Source organism: Halictus rubicundus, chromosome 2 (assembly GCF_050948215.1).
Source record: "Halictus rubicundus isolate RS-2024b chromosome 2, iyHalRubi1_principal, whole genome shotgun sequence".
Lineage (NCBI taxonomy): Eukaryota > Metazoa > Arthropoda > Insecta > Hymenoptera > Halictidae > Halictus > Halictus rubicundus.
Window position 1 is genome coordinate 1760380 of NC_135150.1, and position 18310 is coordinate 1778689.

Consider the following 18310-nt stretch of genomic DNA (forward strand, 5'->3'; position numbering starts at 1 on the left):
TATACTTCTGAACGAAAAACAAGCGTTCCTTTTCTAAAAGTCAAAAGTAAACAGCCACTATTTTATTCCGAATCGATATTTCGCAAAACTGGACGATCAATCGCTAGCCACGCTCACAAAGAAATATTTTTGATTTTTTTTACTTCAGATAATTTAGCTTTGAGTAAGCATGCATACTGCGAATGTTACTCTTTCGCGTGTTAATCCTTAGAAATAAATATATGATTTTTTTGTTTGTTTTCTTTTTCGGAAAATTAATTAATTAATTCTTAACAGAGACACGACTTTTATTCAGCTTTTTTTGCGATTCGGTGCAACAGTCGCGAAAGTGTTAAGAGTTTCTTCTTCCCGTGGCCTCCGCCTCCGCGTGTGATCAGAGAAATTCGTGTCGTCGGTGTATCGTTCGATATATCACTGTGAAATTCAACGGTACGCGTTCGCGGTCGCGTGTAAAATGCAAATGGTATGTATCTCACGATTATCTGTCTGGGACTCGAGAGCCCGCGGCACGGCGTTCGAACGATTCAAAAGTCGGGCGCGTGTGAACGATGAATTATATAGGAGCCCGGGCTTGCATACCGGCGACCTTGCTGCCATTGGGTGTATCGTCTGTTTTTCCGGGACACCGGTCGCTGGCTGAATACGATATCGTCAGACGGAAACGTCCACGTAACTGACCGAACGGATACGCATTTTATATAATACACCGGAGCTGAAAAAATGCCGGGGTTACCTTGCGACACCACGAATTACCATTCTTTTTTTTTTTTTGTTTTCCCCCTCGGGGACCGTGTGGGTGCGAACCTGAACCCGGACAGCTTGTAATGTCAGGGGTTCCCTTGCACGTGAACCGGCAGTTTCGCTGATCGGTGTGTGCCTCGCTCGCCTCTCTGCCTTTTATGAATGAAAATTGTTAACGCCGTTCGCTGTTCGCGTGTCGGGTTCAAGGGTGCCTTGCAATTCGTCGCAAGGCATTATTTCTTCCGGTAATAAATTCGAGCGTCGCTGAAGACGGTTCGAATGTCGTTCTGGCGAAGATGAACACGCGAATAAACGTGAATAAACAAAGCGTTTATTGTACCTCTTCAACGGTCTCGCAAAGATATACAGGGTGTCCCAGAAATGTTGAACTTCCTTAAAAGCAGAATGATTCCTGAGGAAGGCGATGGAAGGTGTGAGGAAGGCGATTCCTGAGGTCGTTTGAAGCGACCTTTTCCTTTGCGAAAATGTTCTCCGCGGCTTCGTTAAGGAGTTATTAACGGAAAACGCGGACCAATCAGAGCGTGGCGTTGGCAGTTGGCTGTGCCGGAATATGTCTGCTGTAGCCGTGCGCTGATTGGTCCGTGCTTTTCATTAATAACTCAACTCCTTAACAATGCCACGGAGAACATTTTCACAAAGGAAAAAGTTCCTTGAAAGGGGCGATTTCTAAGGTCATTTGAAGTAAGTACAACATTTTGGAGCACCCTGTACATGTACGTGACAACGGTGTTCCAGATAAGTTAAGGGATCGAATAAATGATGACCCTCTACAATTGTACGATTTTCTTCCCACCTACGATAATTAGAACTTCTTTGTGTTTGATAATTTATAAAATAATATATATATATATATATATATATAATATGTGTGCAAAATCCTGCAATAAAAAGTAGAACAGTCCTTCCGAAAAGGATTCCTAGAAATCAGTGAGAAAACGGTTTCAAAAACCAGAAGACTCGTTTCAAATTGGAAAAAATCAGAAAATCATTTAAAAAAAGAAATCGACATTCGTGTAGCTCCCGCAATGAATGCAGACAATTTTAATTTCACACAAATATATCCGCAGTCTATCGAAAACTTCGGAAGCCAACGTTGGAGCACAGTTCAAAGGAGCCTAACCGTGCACGAACAGTGTGAATGGCACAGTGAATCTCTGATCGCGGAATATTCGGGCACCGCGCCGCACCAGGTCCACCGAATAATGAGAATCCAGCTTTGAATCTTGGCCAGGGTATCGTGCGCTATAGTGGTGGTTTTGAACAGCGTTTGCCGAAAGAATCGGCTGGAACAGACCCAGGTGAACCGACACGGCAGACCCGCCGCCGATTGAAAAGTTCCGCTGACAGCGGAAACCGGACGAGAGGCAGGCGTTATTCACAGGTAAACGCGAACTTTCTACATACTTTCCGTGACTTGGAACTTCAACTCGAACGATCACGGCACGATATATGTGTATATATATTGTGCCACTAACCATTATTTTGCGCCGCGGCCGCCTAGAACCGACGCCGGAGAGCCCTCGAGGGCTCTGGTTCCCTACTTTGATATCGATACAACCGGGTCGACATCCAGTGAACCGTGCACGGCGAACTTCTGAGGTCGAGGAACGTGAATTTGCGGTTTACGCTCGGACCCTCGACAACTTTTTTTTTTAGAGCTGTCCTTTTAGAAGGAATTTTTAATATCTCCCTACGAGCTAAATCGAAATTTGCGATGGGTTCGAGGTTACGACGCACAGTGGTCGATTTTTCGAAAAAGTAGAACAAAAATCAGTGACCGAAAATTACTTGAAAATTTAATTTATTCACGTCTAATAGAACCGAATACATCTGTTCGTCTTGGTAGACAAATATATCATTCTTGTCAAATAAATGACTTAACATCAGCATCGATCATGATGGGCTATTCCAATGAAAATCAAAGAACATGTGAATGGCCAACGACTGTCAAGAAAGCATCCGTCTTGCGGTGAAATTATTTTCGAAAATTTGTTTTTAAATGCTGTAGACGTGATCGAAATTTGCAAACGACAGTGTACATGCCCATTGATTTGATTTCAGAACGATGCCACGGCCATTTCACACTGATCACGCGATTCAACAGAGCCTGTAAATTAAAATCGTCGCGAATGGAATCGCATAAAATTCAATTTCCATCGCGGTGACCGCAAGAAACCAAATTGATTTCTCTCCATCGTTGCGCGCACCTCTCCCCCCCCCCCCCCCCCCCATTAAAACAACTGAACATACAGAACCATTGAGAAACACGCGACGCGAAATCTGCATGAACCTCGACCAATACGAGACTTCTAAGAGATTATTAGAAGCTTCTAAGCAGATTCTATTAAGTTCGATTCGGTATAGGGGAGCGAAGCGGAAGTGGTGGCCAAATAGTGAGCAGCGAACTCCCAATTGCTGTTTCGATTGAAGTCGATCGATCGCTCCGAAAAAGCTCGATGTACCAAACAGTTAGTCGACTGTCGTGGTTTGTTACTCGCCAATATTCGAGTCTTTTATTTTGCATTAATTCCACACTATAGTGCACATTTCACCCTATCGTGCTGTCAGTGTGAAGCAATTCTAACGTGTAAGAAAACTTTTATGAGATAAATCGCCCTTTCTTAAACTATATCTTAAGTTTTATAATGTTCATCGATATCCTTTTTATTTTAGTAAATTTAGTATTCTTGGAAATTACATTGTAGATACTCAGCTTTATTAGAATTAATTGTTGGGCTCTTGAAATTTGTAGACTTGTATAACATTTATGTATATTAGTCAAATAATGATATACTTAATAATGATCTCCCATATGAAGTATCTACCAACAATAATCGAGACACATTAAAGTCTTTCAAATGTTGACGTGTATCTACAAAGCGCTAACAATTTTTAGCTGAAATTGACATGCAACTTTTATATGCAGAATTTTCTGAGATGAAAAAGATAATTAATTTACTAATTTTCTAACAGTTTTTGTTGAAACGCGTATAGTCCTCGGCAGAAAAAGAATTGCTTAAGTTAATTGTTCGCTACTTCTTTCGAAGCGCGTCGGTGTGATCGCACAATCGACGAATGTCAAAGGTGAAACAGCATGCGCATTGCAATGCAGTCGCACAATTGTGCTAAACGCACTTAAACCCGTTGAAATGCGTATTAAAATCTGTTCGTGCGCTGTCAACGCGTATGATCGACTGGAAATTACTTTAACCCGTTCAAGAATTCGCAATTCGAAATAATTAAAAACCCGTGGAAATTAAAATTCCTCATAACTAATTGCATTCGCGAAAAAACCTAAAACAGGCAGGGACTAGTATTTCTTACAAAATAAAATAAAATTTCTGTTGGAAATCATAAATAAGTTAATAATTAATAATTAATTATTCCTAATAAATAATTATTCTTTCTCTTTCAAAACCAGGTCAGTTTTTAACAATCATTCTATCTCATCTCTGCTGACAATAAGCGAACTGAAAAATATGTGTAGGTGCGACAATTATAGAAGATGATTAAGACATGTACCGTACACTTGAAAACACTTTACATATGCTCTGTAGATAGACAAAATAATGAGCGTTACATTACCATTTCTCGAACTAATTTACTGTTTAACAAATCATATCGCAGAATGTAGCAACGAAAATCTATAGCCTAGATATCTAAAATTTCAAGGTCATACGAATAAATCGAAATAGTGCTTGTATCAATTTCAATTTTCAGGCATGGCAAAGCGTTCCTGTGATTTTTCCGCAAACTTTTCTCCACCACCCACCCCTTTTCTCCTTTTCACCCACCCTGTATGTAATCGATCCAACGTGCACACGATCCATTTTTCGAAGAAAAAGAACATTTTACCATATCGCTGCGTAATCGTCCTGCAAAACTACGCGCGCACATAGAATAAATTCGCACTTTGTGCCCCTCCCCCCCCCCCAACCCCGCGGGCAAATCAGCCGCTAAATTGACTTAAGCCGATATCCATCTAACGTTGGTGAATTATTACCAGCCGCTTAGCAACTTGATGATAGTGAATGTCGCACAATGATGCATCGCCGATTAGCGGATCCGTTCGACTCTTTGAAGACGACCGGTGTGTATGTACCGTGTACGTGTTATATCGGATGGTAAAAAGAAACCTGCAAAAGCAACACGTTCGATCGAATACTGATCGCAATGAAGACCTCGTTCGGCTTCCCTCGGATACCGTTTATAATTTAGTCCGTTGCCTTGGTGCACAGAACCCACTGTGTGTTCGACTTCTCTCGGTCGAAATAAATCTTCGAGAAAAATCGTATACACGATTAGCCGAGCTATATCGCCGAACTCGCCTGCATTTTAATGGATGCGTTTCACAACGCAGACAGAAAGAAACGAATCGTTTCACGATATGCAGAAAATGTAAGTGGGCGTGTTTTCACCCTGAGGATCATGCGAAGATGAATAATGTAGGAACTGTTTGACTTGTAGCACAGTACTTTTTAGTGGTTCCTCAGAGGACAGTCGAGCTCAAAGGATTCATTTTTGCGTGGGCAATCGGGAGCTCCTTCTCCGTCTTTCATTTAACAATGTTCAGAATGTCTGTACATGCTTAGTACCACGTTCGTACACGATTCAAAACTGAATTCACTGTGTCGTAAAATTTCGAAGAACGAAGATTTCTTCGTCGACCCGAGTTTCGACCGCAAACTCCGTTTCTCTCCGAGACGAGCACGTTCGATGACTAATAGGGCCGTGTACGCCAAAGAAGAACGCAACGGATAATAATAGCGACACCGTTTCAAAATAAAATCATTATGAACCGCATTAACACCACGACCGTTGTTTATCGATAGCACCGCCACCAGAATCACCCTCCTCGCGAGTGTCGTATCGAGGCGTATCGCGAGCCATTGTTAACAGCCTGTTCATTAGTCGAACCTAATTAAATTGTCGATCCAGCGTAGCCTGCGCCGCTCGATTAGCGCCGTCAACTTAGGCGAGGGGACACAAAAAAAAATCGTTGGTACACGTATCCCGATTCCACATTGTTCAATGCATCATTATCGCCGATAAACGTTTCAGAAACGATCCAGATGGTTATCCGATCGATACTCGTCCGGGAGTAGCTAATTCCGAGCCGACGAGATTCAAGGTCACCCGGAAACATTCAGAGACACCGATCAATCGAAACACGATGCGAGTAATCGCATCCTGCAAGCGGCAGAATCGGGACACCAAAAAACACGATTGATCCCCTAATCCGCACAGGTGACGCCTAACCGAGCCCCTGTGTCCCGCAACAATTTACCCCGAACCGTTCTTCCCACGTTAACCTACATCGGCCCCGGCTCTGTTACAAGGTCACACCTCGTCCGGAGATCTCCGCCCGCTGTCCTCCCTCACTGATCCCCTAAACTCGAACTCTAATCACGACGACACGAGAGTTCAGAGGACCTTGCGGAGATGAGTTGCTCTAGAGGGGCTAACAGCTTGTAAAATTTGGAAGACCTACACCTGATGTTCGGGATCTTTCCGAGAGACTGAGAAGGATGTCGTGCTGAGCGAACAGCTAATCAAAGATTCGAGGCTTTCACGATCCAGCATCGGTTCTCACTGTTACGGCTATCAGACAGGGTGTAAGCCCTGTCCTAGCGGAATCGTTTTCTCAACATTTCGCGAACATTACAGCTAGGGAGGTTGAAAACACAATGATACTAGTGGGTGCGGTATGTTTGCGAAACGTTGAGAAGATAATTGCAACGGGGCAAGGGTTGCACCCGAAAATCTTAAGAACTGTCAAGACGATAGGTACCAGGGTGACAAGTGTAAGGTGTAAATAGGCGTTTGAGAAGTGTCCGAGACGCTTACCTTGACGAAATGCAGGTTCTCCTTGTCGAGGAGGAACTCCATGGATTTGTGTGGCCGTTGGTTGATGGTGGACGTGGTGTCGTCGTCTTGGGGGCTCCTGTGCGAAGCGCCGACAGGCGACTGGGGTACGTGGAGGGCGTGCTCCGGCCTGGGTCGCGGGGCGGTAGAGGTGTGATTCAGATTGAGCAGGCTCCTGGTCTTTTTGCCGGCGTTGTTGGCCGAGGAGGCGGTGGTCGTCGTCGTCGTCGTCGTCGTCGTCGTCGTCGACGGCACGGCCTCGTCGAGGTCGGTCTCGAGCAGGCCGACCGGACGCTCCTGGGCGGCCTGCATCGTACGGGCTCTCGCCATCTCGATGGCCGCCGGATTCCCAAGGTCCGTGGCCGCGCGTCGGCGCGACGAAGACGCCGCCGACGACGCGCCCGTCGACGGTCTCGAGCTCAGCGCCCCGACGCGGGGTGGCTGTGGAGGCAGGGGCGGCTTGCTGGATACTGGCGCCCTCCCGTTCGCACTGCGAAAACCAACCGGATTTTCAACGTTAGTCGAGGCTACAGAGGACAGAGGTCATGCCTTTCAAGATTTATTTGGTAATGCGGTTCGAATTCGCCGCCAGAATAGAGATGCGACTATCGATACTGTTATCGATATGCCACCAACACTATATATCGAGCATGTGCACTATATTCGTGCACATAAACATTTTGTGTTACCAAAAAAAACATCTGATCATAATACAGATACTATTCCAAGGACAATAACTAGCCAATATAAAAGACATGGTAGTCAAGTCGGTGCGTTTATTCCATATAAAAAAAATATTAAGTAGAACAGTAATACAGCCCGTAAATCATTAGAGGCCGAAAGTACTCCAGAAATATCTTTCGATTAACGAAAAAAAAAAAAAAAAAGAAATTGACTTGGGCGGGATTCGAACTTGGTCCAAAAAGTCTTCAGCGGTTCCGCAGCCGGAGACCATAGCCGATGCATTAACCGGCGCCGTTGAAAGTACCTTCGATATATTCGAATATACCCTGCAATATACCCCTAATTTCCCTTTTTTCTTTTGTACTACTTTCTCTGAATGTATGAACGTTTAATATTACATAATATATTTTTAAGATAATTATAACTTAGTTTTTACGGAAGAAACACCGAAGGAAGTGGTTGTTATTTTCTTCAGCTACGACGCACCAAACTCAGGAATTTGAGAAAAATGAGTATAATGCTTAGGACAATATCTCATTCCTAATGTAAATCTGTTCTAGTGCCTTCAATTTCGATATGAAATCTGCATTTTTTGATTTTTTCGTGTTTTTCGCTGTTTACAACCAGAATTTGCACAACGGAAACATCTGAAAACGATTCGTAATGTGTGACTTGGTATCCGAAATGTGTCAGATTTTTTCAGAATTTTAAATTGTCATTAAATGGGGAAAATGGGAGAAAAATTGGTTTTTCGATTTTCCTTTGTAACTACCCTTACAGATGAGGTATCGAGCTGATACTTGGCAGAAAGGTTTCTTTTTGTGGTAGGCTATCGAATAACTAGATTAAAATAGAGCTGTGGCGAATTTGTACCAATTTGTACCAATTTAATAATACTTCATATTAAACTACCAGTTATAAATTAAGTTAGTTACCTGCACCTAACGATTCAATTATTTAGTCAATAATTCAAAACTTTGGCCAATAAAGAATTAAATAAAGTGACATGTGTAACGATCATTACAGAAATAAGAATCTATCTTTATGTAAATAAGATTACATAAATAAATAAAAATCCATAATCTCTATTTCCCATAATACTGATAATTTTTATGCATAAAAATCTCTTTTAATTTCACATTTGTCTACATATACGGAGCACAAAAACCACCTACAGTACCGTCTTGAAAAAAAAACCAATTCTCTAAGAAAATAAACATACTTTTATACTCCACACATTTCCAAGATTGCATAAGCAAAGCATAACGTTTTACAACTGTGGCTCCATCGCAACCAATTAAAAGAAAACACTGTATGGACGTATTCGATAAATCGAAACTGCTATTGGACTGGAAACTGGACTGAATGTGGAAACGAACCTAAATTTTAGAATTGGAGAGATGTTCTAGATTTTTAAGGGCTCTAAAATTAGAGAAGGAAGCGATAGGATGAGGCAAGCTTCTATAGAGAACATAGAGATCACGATGATGCAGGGTTCGAATGAATGACGCATTGAAACTGTGGAAAATATCGGTACTGATAATACGCTGCTGATTAGGAACGAGTGAATTATATACTATACCAGTTTCTATATTTTATTTGTCAAGCGGGGTATAATCCTATTCACAGGCGTGATCTGTATCTAATTTCTTTGATTTATTACTCTTTTCATCAGAAATCGATCCTAAGGCTACTGAATTCCAAATGAAAATTGATAACATTAAATCGCTTGTTCAGAAAAGAGAACAGCATTTTTATTAAAAAGCAGTCTTATTAAAATTATTCGATGAACGAATACGTTTAAGCATCTGTTTCTGACAACTTGAGATGGACAATTTTTATTTTGCATAAAGCTGTGCTAATTGTGATTAAAAATAAAAATTGCCTATCCCAATTGCAACGAACAGGTTTGAAATATTTTATTCCCTTTCTTAATAAATTCAAAAAGGCTGAAACTCGTGTAATATCATTTTCAAATTCTTCTAAGATTTTTACTATTCTGTGTTTCACATGCTCACTTTTGCCATAAGTGCATAAAATCTACAGTGTGGTGATGACATTTGATTTCTCGTTTACATTCTTTTTTCTCGTGTCAAGTTCACCTTTAAGCGTTTTAATGCTGTAGTTTGTTTGCTCGTCGGGCAGTAGACATCGGGACGAATCCAGCAAGCACGAAAACAATCGTTTTTGCAATCTAATGGAGGCAAACAGCGACAAGACCGTTCAAGCAAAAAGCAACTTTGTACAATCAGGTTTTACATATTTTATTCGGTACAATAATCTGTACTTTGTACAGTAAATATTTTTCAAGGAAAGAGATTCCATAAAATCTGAACAATGTTCGATCTAACGATGAAGGCAAAAGTGTAGCGAACTAATTACACGTTCGCCCACTTTATCGTTTAATCTAGCAATCGTTAGCTAAACAGTTCCACGTCGGAGCCGGCTCTCGAGAAGCCAAATCCTCCATAAGCTGGGAGCATTCCATTTTCGAGCAGAATTAAGCGATTATTAACGGCAATCTAGCCGCTAACGGAAGACAAAGGGCGAACTAATTCTTCGATTGAGGAGGAGGAGGAGAAAGGGAGCGAGAATTATATACGTATGTATATACATATGTGAGAGAGTCACATTCGCCAGTGTCCAGCGTTAATTTCATTCAATCCAATTAAAGCGAAACGAGTTCCTTGCGTTCCGCCGGTTTTCCAGGGAGGCGTGACGCGAAATCATTGGCAAAAAGTTAATTGTCGGTAGAGGCGAGTCACGCAGCACTGACTCTGTGTCGTTTCAGCCGAACGAGAAACAACGGACAGTCCAGTCGAAACGGTTCTTCGAATCGAACGACCGGCTGACGTGTCGGAAAATTAAATGTCGATAATTTCGCCCGAGTGCGTGTACGTCGCCTCGTTCCACACTCTGATCATTTCAACGCCCTGCTTTACCGTCTCGATAATAATAATTTGTTTATTAAAACGGTCCACTCTTTCGTCTATTAAACACCAGCGTGTGCGAGAACCGGCGAAGGTAAATGGACGTGCAAAACATAAATTATATTCTAGAGTGAGAGGAAATTATAACTTGCTTGATTTGTAATATCAGTATTTGTGGCACTCTGTTTTAAATCTTCATTTTTGCGTCAATCTTCGTTGAGAGTCGATTTTTACGAGTCGAAATAAAATACTACTTTGGTCGAACTTTACTTCAGGAAACCAGAAATTTTTAACTTTTCTTTATGTAATCCTGTAGATTTTGGTGAGAAAATTCCGAAAATCCAAGTTTCCATCTTAGGAGATCAATAGTTTAAAAGTTATACGTGTCTAAAGATGTGTGAATTTTAATTATTCTTTATAGTATTTTTAACCAATGATGTTATTAAACGGAGAAATAAAGAAAAAAATTCACGTCGGTTTTGCGATTTTTTAATATACTGATTTTTCCATAAAAATCTGCAATCCGCTTATAGCCGACACATTTTTCTGTAATTGTTAAGTAATAAGGTAATTAAAGAAGGATAATTCACAGGTAATGTATGTTATAATTCTTGAGCAGTAAAATTGAATAAAATTCCAGAGATGTAGATAGACTTTTCACTCCACGAGAGCGAAAAGAGATACGTATGTGAAATTAATTGCGTTAATTATGGTGCCGACGTAAACTACAGATATGATATTCAATTAAATCGGAAACTTCCGTAACTTTTCTCAAGAGTGTACCTATATTACTTGTTCGTGGTTCGTTCACAGGAAAAATGAAATATTTCATGATCTATCAGCTGCTCGACAGTTACATGGATTGAACTGAACAGTTACATGTACATAATGTTGCGAGGAATAAAACTTGAAAGAAATATATAGTGTATTTTTTCTTTCGCGGTTCTGACCGAATGCTATTTTTTCAGAATCTTCACTGCGAAACGTCTTTGCAGAAAAACTGCAATAATTAGTTTACTTTTCAAATAATTACTCTGATTTTAATGGCGTGTGAACGATTGAATTATGCGAGTTATATTACGTAGAGGCACTACTTCTTATTAGTAATCAAATGTTTATATTTTTAATAATTTTTGTATGAAAATGTTAGCAACACATTCGTGACACTTCTTTGATTGAAAGGACACGATACAGTTTAGATTATGTATACTCGTATAATTCGGCGATAAAGCAGAACGACGATTATCCGAACTGATCAATGGAACACGAGTATTCGGATAATAGAACAGTTACCCAGCTACAGTGCTAGAATAAATCTTTATTGATTTGTGAGCTCCATTTACTAAATACTTTATAATATTACAGTCTACATCATCATCTACTAAATTGTTTACAATAATAAATTAATACAGATTACAGGTGCTTGGCGACTTACGATCTAACGATTTACTGTTACTGTTTACGATTGAACTGTTTATTATATGGATAATGAAGAATTAAAATATCGTCGATTCGGCTAATCGATGTTCTACTAAATCGTCAATTGAACAAGCAAGTAATGCTCCGAAATGTGTCACGTTTGGACACAACGATTAATCAGTTGAATGTCACAATTATGTCCATAAAATATTCGTTAAAAAATAATTAAATAGAAAAAAAGTTTTGTCGTTGCAGTTTTGGTACTGTCTTAAAAAATAATCAAAGACGGAAAAGCTTGGTCGTTGGATTGGGCACTGAAAAGTAACTAGATGTATCTAACTCCGTGTTGTCATCCGTAAACTTTTTCCAAATATCGTAGACATCTTTTTCACAAATATCGAAGCATTACTGTACAACCAGTACTATTCGCCACGTAACAATTTCCCGGCGGGTTTGTTTGCTCCCGTTGGCTTTGAACTTCAGCCAGGCGAGCACGCGGATTCTTGAGCGTCTTGGAGGCGGTTCTCGTCGGGAAGTTCTCGCCGCGGTGAATTCGTAGCAGCTTTCATGCGATTCCATCATCAATCACGCGGCTCCCGTTACGCGGCGAAGAAAACGCGGAAGCGCGCTTACAGCCTTACACACACACACACACGCACACACACACCCCCGTTCCCCGGCCGCTCTACTAGTTTGTCCCACAACCGAACATCTAAATAATCGCGAACCATAGTGCGGCACGCTTGAAACGATTGCCCGACCGTTTATCCATGATTAAACGTCGCATTCCGGATGAACGACTCCGAATAGAATGGGGATTTTATGCACTTACCGCATACGCCATTTTCTCAAATTCTATGCTGCTAACGCTGGATCCGTAGAACCCGACAATTTCACGGTTTCCAGATTTAGTACTTAATCCATTAATACTATAGGTCAGTGTTTCTTCGCTTTTCCGCCATGCATACCAACGCACTTGTTTGTTATTAGAAGGCTACGAATTTTAGGAATTTGTCGAAAACAATATAGGTGGAATTTGATAGACTTTAACGATTAAAAGAATTTAAGAACAATTTACTGGTTACTAGAAAGCAATTCTACTAGGTTCCAATTTCATACAACTAATGTAGAAAACGTTTGGTTGAACTTTACCTCAGGAAACCAGAAATTTTTAAATTCTTTTTATCTAATCCTGTAGATTTTGGTGAGGAAATGCCGAAAATCCAAGTTTCAATCCTAGCAGATCACTAGTTCAAAAGTTGTGTGTGAGTAAAAATGTGCGATTTTCAACGTTTTTGACAGGTAAGGGCGCCGTCATGTTGGTATACGGTAACCCGTCGCGCGTCCTTTAAAACGCTAAAAATCACACAACTTGAACTAGGATTCTCTTGGATTCTCCTAGGATTAAAACTTGGATTTTTGTCATTTTCTCGCAAAAATCTACAGGATTACATAAAGAAAAGTTAAAAGTTTCTCGTTTCCTGAGGTAAAGTTAAACCAAATTTGTATTTTGCATCAAGACCTGAAGTCTAACTATTAGTCTGCGGATTTTATGCATCTATGATAAAAATAAATTGCAAGAAGTCAAAAGTATAGAGTCTTTAATTATAGTTTTTAAGTGACTTAGGACATTTTTATTTTGCATAAAATTCCGCAGGTTGTTTATTATGGTATCGCGACTATGGTAACCATGTGCGATCTATTCATAGTAAAATCATTTAACACTTTGACTGCCAAACTAGAAACCTCAAAAATTCCATAAAATCAAAGTAAGTTATTTACTGAAATAAGAATTGAAAAAAATTGGTATGGTATTGAGTAGTCCTCCAACTTTCTTGCATTTTACAGATACTAATAAAATTTGTTACGGTGAATATATTAACGTAAAAATTCATTTTGTAATTTGGACAAATAATTCCGTCACCCACATATGGGTGACGTGGCAGTCAACGTGTTAATCAGCGAATGCGATCCTTATAAAACACACAATACTAATCTCCCTCGAAACAACCTTACTTGTTCGATGATATTATGTAACCATACTGTGCAATACCATTGACGTTTCCTCCAAACAAATCGATAAACGACACCCAGCCAATCAATTAAATTATGCAATGACATCTTCCAAATTGAAAATCAAATTCTACAGTTTACTATACAACTCGTACACCTTCGCATTTCATCGATGAAAACAGCAGGAAGGAAAACAGTAAAATAAAGCAAAACGGAAAAGGAAGGAAAGAGGCACTAGGGCTTTGTTTCCGAATAATAACCAGACAGCCTAATACAGTCCGCGACAATATTATAAGACATCACTTAAAACGAAATAATTATGTGTTATATGAAAGAACTTCATCGTCTTTCATACAAAGTGTTATTAGTTACATTCTGGAGACGTCATTTAACGCAGTGTTTGCGTTAGTATTTCTAAGAGTTTGAAAGTAACACCAACTTACCTTTTATTATCTGGAACAAAACTATAAGACAGGTAATGTTTTTGTAAAAAATTAACACACATACAGCTTATACACACAAACATTCTTTTTGAAATAGATTTATACAAGTTTTTAATCGTAATTTTTAATTTCCTGCTGTTTATTTTTGTGGAAATAAATTCAATTTGAGTTCTTCCATCATATCCCATAACCGCCCAAATCATTATTCCTCCTCTACCCATTTGTCGCCTTTGCAGCGTCAATTCCTCTTTTCTTAAATCGTGAAAATAATAATTTAGTTTATCAGGGCCATCTAAAGTAAACCGTTTCTCGTCAGAAAAAATTGCTTTCCTCCATTTCTTACGCCAATGCATGCGTCGATCTGCAAACTCTAATCAGACTTCTTTATGACGGTTAGTTAGCGGCGGTCTTTTAAAAATTTTACGCCTTTTTAAATTATTTGATGCGTTTATTATTCGCTTTACTGTCCTGACACTTGTTTTTACGCCAGTTTCTGTCGCAATTTGTCGTGCCGTTAATGTAGAGTTCGATGCATGCGTAAAATATTCCGTCTGTATTGTGCAGGTGTCAACTTTGGACGGCCTCCTGGATTCTTTTTACCATAGTGTTAACTATTTTTTAAATAATTATTAGCTACACAACCGCTTCTTCCAAGAATTTCAGAAATTTTTGCCACTGAATGATTTTCATTTCGCCAATTACCGATCATTTTAATCTCTGTTTCATTTAATTTTTTTTTCTCGTGGCATTTTGTATAAACACAAATATTGCAAGTTGATTAATACTTTTCAGGTTTCACTTAAATTATATACTTCAATTACTGACACTTTAGAAGAATATTTCATTGATGATCTTTTCGCTTTCACTGTTTGCGAGCAACTGTCTTATAGATTTGTCGCGGCTAACAAGAGGTCAAGCTTGTGTAGCTTTCAAGTTCATAGAAATTCTAACGAAAACAGTGCGTAGAACGACGTCCCCAGAAGTAAATAATAACACTCTGCATGAAAGACGATGAAATTCTTGCAAAGAATCCATAATTATTTCGTTTTAAGTGATGTCTTATAGTATTGTCGCGGACTGTGCGTCAAGCGTGGCAGAATAAATTTTGATTGACACGTTGTACATGTTCTTCGGAAGATCGATAAACCGAGCAATACGAAATTTTATATTGAAACGTAAAATACCAATATGCGTCTGGAGTCCAATTTAGAAGAACAAAAGGAACACGCCACTGCGAACGGGTATCGACTCGATACTATCGAGATGAGGAGTATTCCGTTGAGCATGCTCAAAGGATCAAGTCTTCGGTGATCGAGCAGATCTTTAAGCGCTCGGCAAGCTCAAAGGCGAGCAAAGGGGGTCTGTTACTCGTCACGAGGCTATTCGCTCGGGGGCGGTAGAGAGCAACTTTCTCGAGAAAGAATTGGCGCTCGGACTTTTACAGACGAACAGTTCAGGCGCATAAGTGCATACTTAAGTCGATGCGCGAGCGTCTGCGGCTGGTCGTTTCGCCGCGACGGTGCGTCGAGCGATGGACGAACGTCGGAAAGTCGATTTTTATCTGGTGATAAAACATCCAGTTGCAAATCTATTTCAAAATAATCGATACAGTAGGAACGGTCATTAACGCGTTATTGACTGGAATAAAATAAGTCGTATTTATGAAATCTGTATTCTTGCGTTTTTCGCTTTTCACAAGCACACCGCAACCGAAAAATAGGAAAAAATTTATTAATGTGCTGCGATAACTTTATTACATCAGATTCCTTTCAGAACTTTTAGATGCTACTAAACAGAAAAGGAAAAGGCATAAAACTTCCCCCCCCCTCCCCCCTTCGCTACATGGACACAAGAAATACTATCTAAACTAGTGGTTATTCGATATAAGAAGGTGAATAATTTTTATGGGGAACAATTAACTGCATCGGTCTGTGTATTAAAAGTGATCTTCAAATGCCCTCTACTGCTCCCCGTAACAAAAGAACCATTTATAACTTTTGTTTGAAACATTCATCGATATCGTCAACAATTTTAGAGGTATTAGAGTGGTTCACTTGGAATGGGACGCATCGATGTATTCTCTTAAATTTGAATACTGTACACAATTGTAAATGAATTTTTCATGTATATCCTACACAACATTGACCACGAAGTTTGCCATTTGCTGCACTATGCGCGAAGTATAGAGGGTGTTCGAAGATAAACGAGGCCGGAATCGAAGGATCGCCTCAATTACACCCAATCGGCGGACTCTAATGCTTTTTTATTTCTGTCTACCGAGGGAAAATCGAATCACGCGTCGTTACGCAGCGAACGTTCTACGCGTTTAATCCCGGGGACGAACGATTCGCTCGGTGATCGTGCGAATCGAAGGCCGACTTTCTTCCAAGATCGATCGACCCGGTCGGGAACACTGACGCAGATGCCAGTGGGACGAGCAGTCATTAATGAGACAGTTTTCCATCGATCGACCGCATGAACAGGCCTTTCATTAACTAGGAAGGGAAGACGCGATAAGTTCTCTCGCGTACACCAATTTGCTTTCCAAACGAACGCCATCGAGCAACCGAGCTTCGACTACGCATACGGAATCGGAATCGATGCTGGGGAATATAATTGGGACGTGTTTTATCTCGAGGGAGACGAAACTTTGTGTAATTGCTAATTATCTTGAATTTTATTTCGCGGGTAAATTGCTTTGCATACAACTTGTAACTTTGGCGGATTTTTATGCCAAGATGATCGCATTTTGTTTTCAATGAAAGCAAAGTTTATTTAATAGTGTAGACTAGTGTGTCCTTCTCGAGAATTCTTTCTCGAGAATTTCTCGAGAAATTTTATAATTGATTATTTCTCATTTCTCGAGAAATTGAAATCTAGGCAAATTCTTATGAATCGCATTTATTTTATAACATATAAATTCTTAAATTCTCTTAAATTCTTATTTAAAACTTTAGAAAAACTGAATACTCTGAATTGAGTAATGAGTTTCTTGTTGTTATTACAGAAGAAATATCTAAAAGAAGAGACAAGATTGTTGTATCCCTTATAAAATATCTGCATAATCCAGAGTTTCTGCAAAAAGATTCAGAAGATACATTTTTTTTTTTATATAACATCCAAGGCAGATACGTATAAAATGGCAAAACAAATTCTAAGCAGACTTTTTGAAAAATATAACAATGATTCTTATGAAAATAGTGAAAAACTTTCAGATTCTCAGAACGAGGAACTATCACTGGAAAAAACAGTTAGAATTAGAAATTGCAGATAGTCTTCAAGAATTTGGTGTCAAGAGTTTAGCGGCAGAAGAAAATAAATTCCGGATTCTAACAAAGGAATTCCAAATTTTTGAGTGCACTGGAAAAAGGACACCCAATCTTCAGCAACTTTTGGATGTTCTGTATACGATAAAGCCAACATCCACACAAAATGAATGAAATTTTTCTACGGTTACAGATTTTGTTACAAAAAAAAAAAGAAGTAGTAGTAGAAGTAGTAAAAGAAAAGCGTAATGTTTCACTTTATAAAAGTTTGGTAAAAGTTTCCTAATATTTTTTTATTTCATTAAAAATTCTCGAGAACTCTCGAGAATTATCGAGAAATAGTCTTATTTCTCATTTCTCGAGAAATGAAAAATGTTGAGAAATCAGGAACACTAGTGTAGACGTTAGTATATGATTTTTTATACATTTAAAACCACACAGTTAATTTGCAAATATATAAATGAATAGAAAAAAAAATGACTGAAATATGTTATCATAAGGAAAAAACAGAATTTACGAAGCCATTTCTAACAAATTCGTTCGTGCATCTTCTTGTACGCGTCATAAATCTGCATTTACGTTTGCATCATACTCTTGCCTATATGAAAGTAAAACAGCATGATGTACTAAAAGCATTCTTACTGACCTCTCCATTCAAGTCACAGAAAAAATTATTGCAATTACTCGAACAAATAATATTGTCTGAAATTAGCTTTACAAATGCAGACACAAGGACTCCTCATGAAAGTTAACGAATAATAATAGCAATTCAATTCCAATGAGGTGAACACCCCCGCGAAGTTACAGGTCATTTCAATATTTACCAGATTTTCAATTATACAAAAAACCATTAAAATGCAACTTGTTGGAATTTATTTCATAAATGTAGAACAAAATCAATCTATTATTTCTTTAAAAGGTAGGATCG

The 18310-nt window shown here is 39.2% G+C and overlaps 1 protein-coding gene across 12 annotated transcripts in view; it reads right to left on the reverse strand.

The window, feature by feature from the left end:
- The window catches only part of LOC143363127 (uncharacterized), a 180816-nt gene that overhangs the window by 99033 nt on the left and 63473 nt on the right, over positions 1–18310 (reverse strand). For all 12 annotated transcript variants that reach the window (XM_076803747.1, XM_076803739.1, XM_076803745.1 and 9 more), the window contains one exon: positions 6610–7117. In XM_076803747.1, the coding sequence (XP_076659862.1) occupies positions 6610–7117 (508 nt within the window). The remainder of the gene's footprint in view (positions 1–6609; positions 7118–18310) is intronic.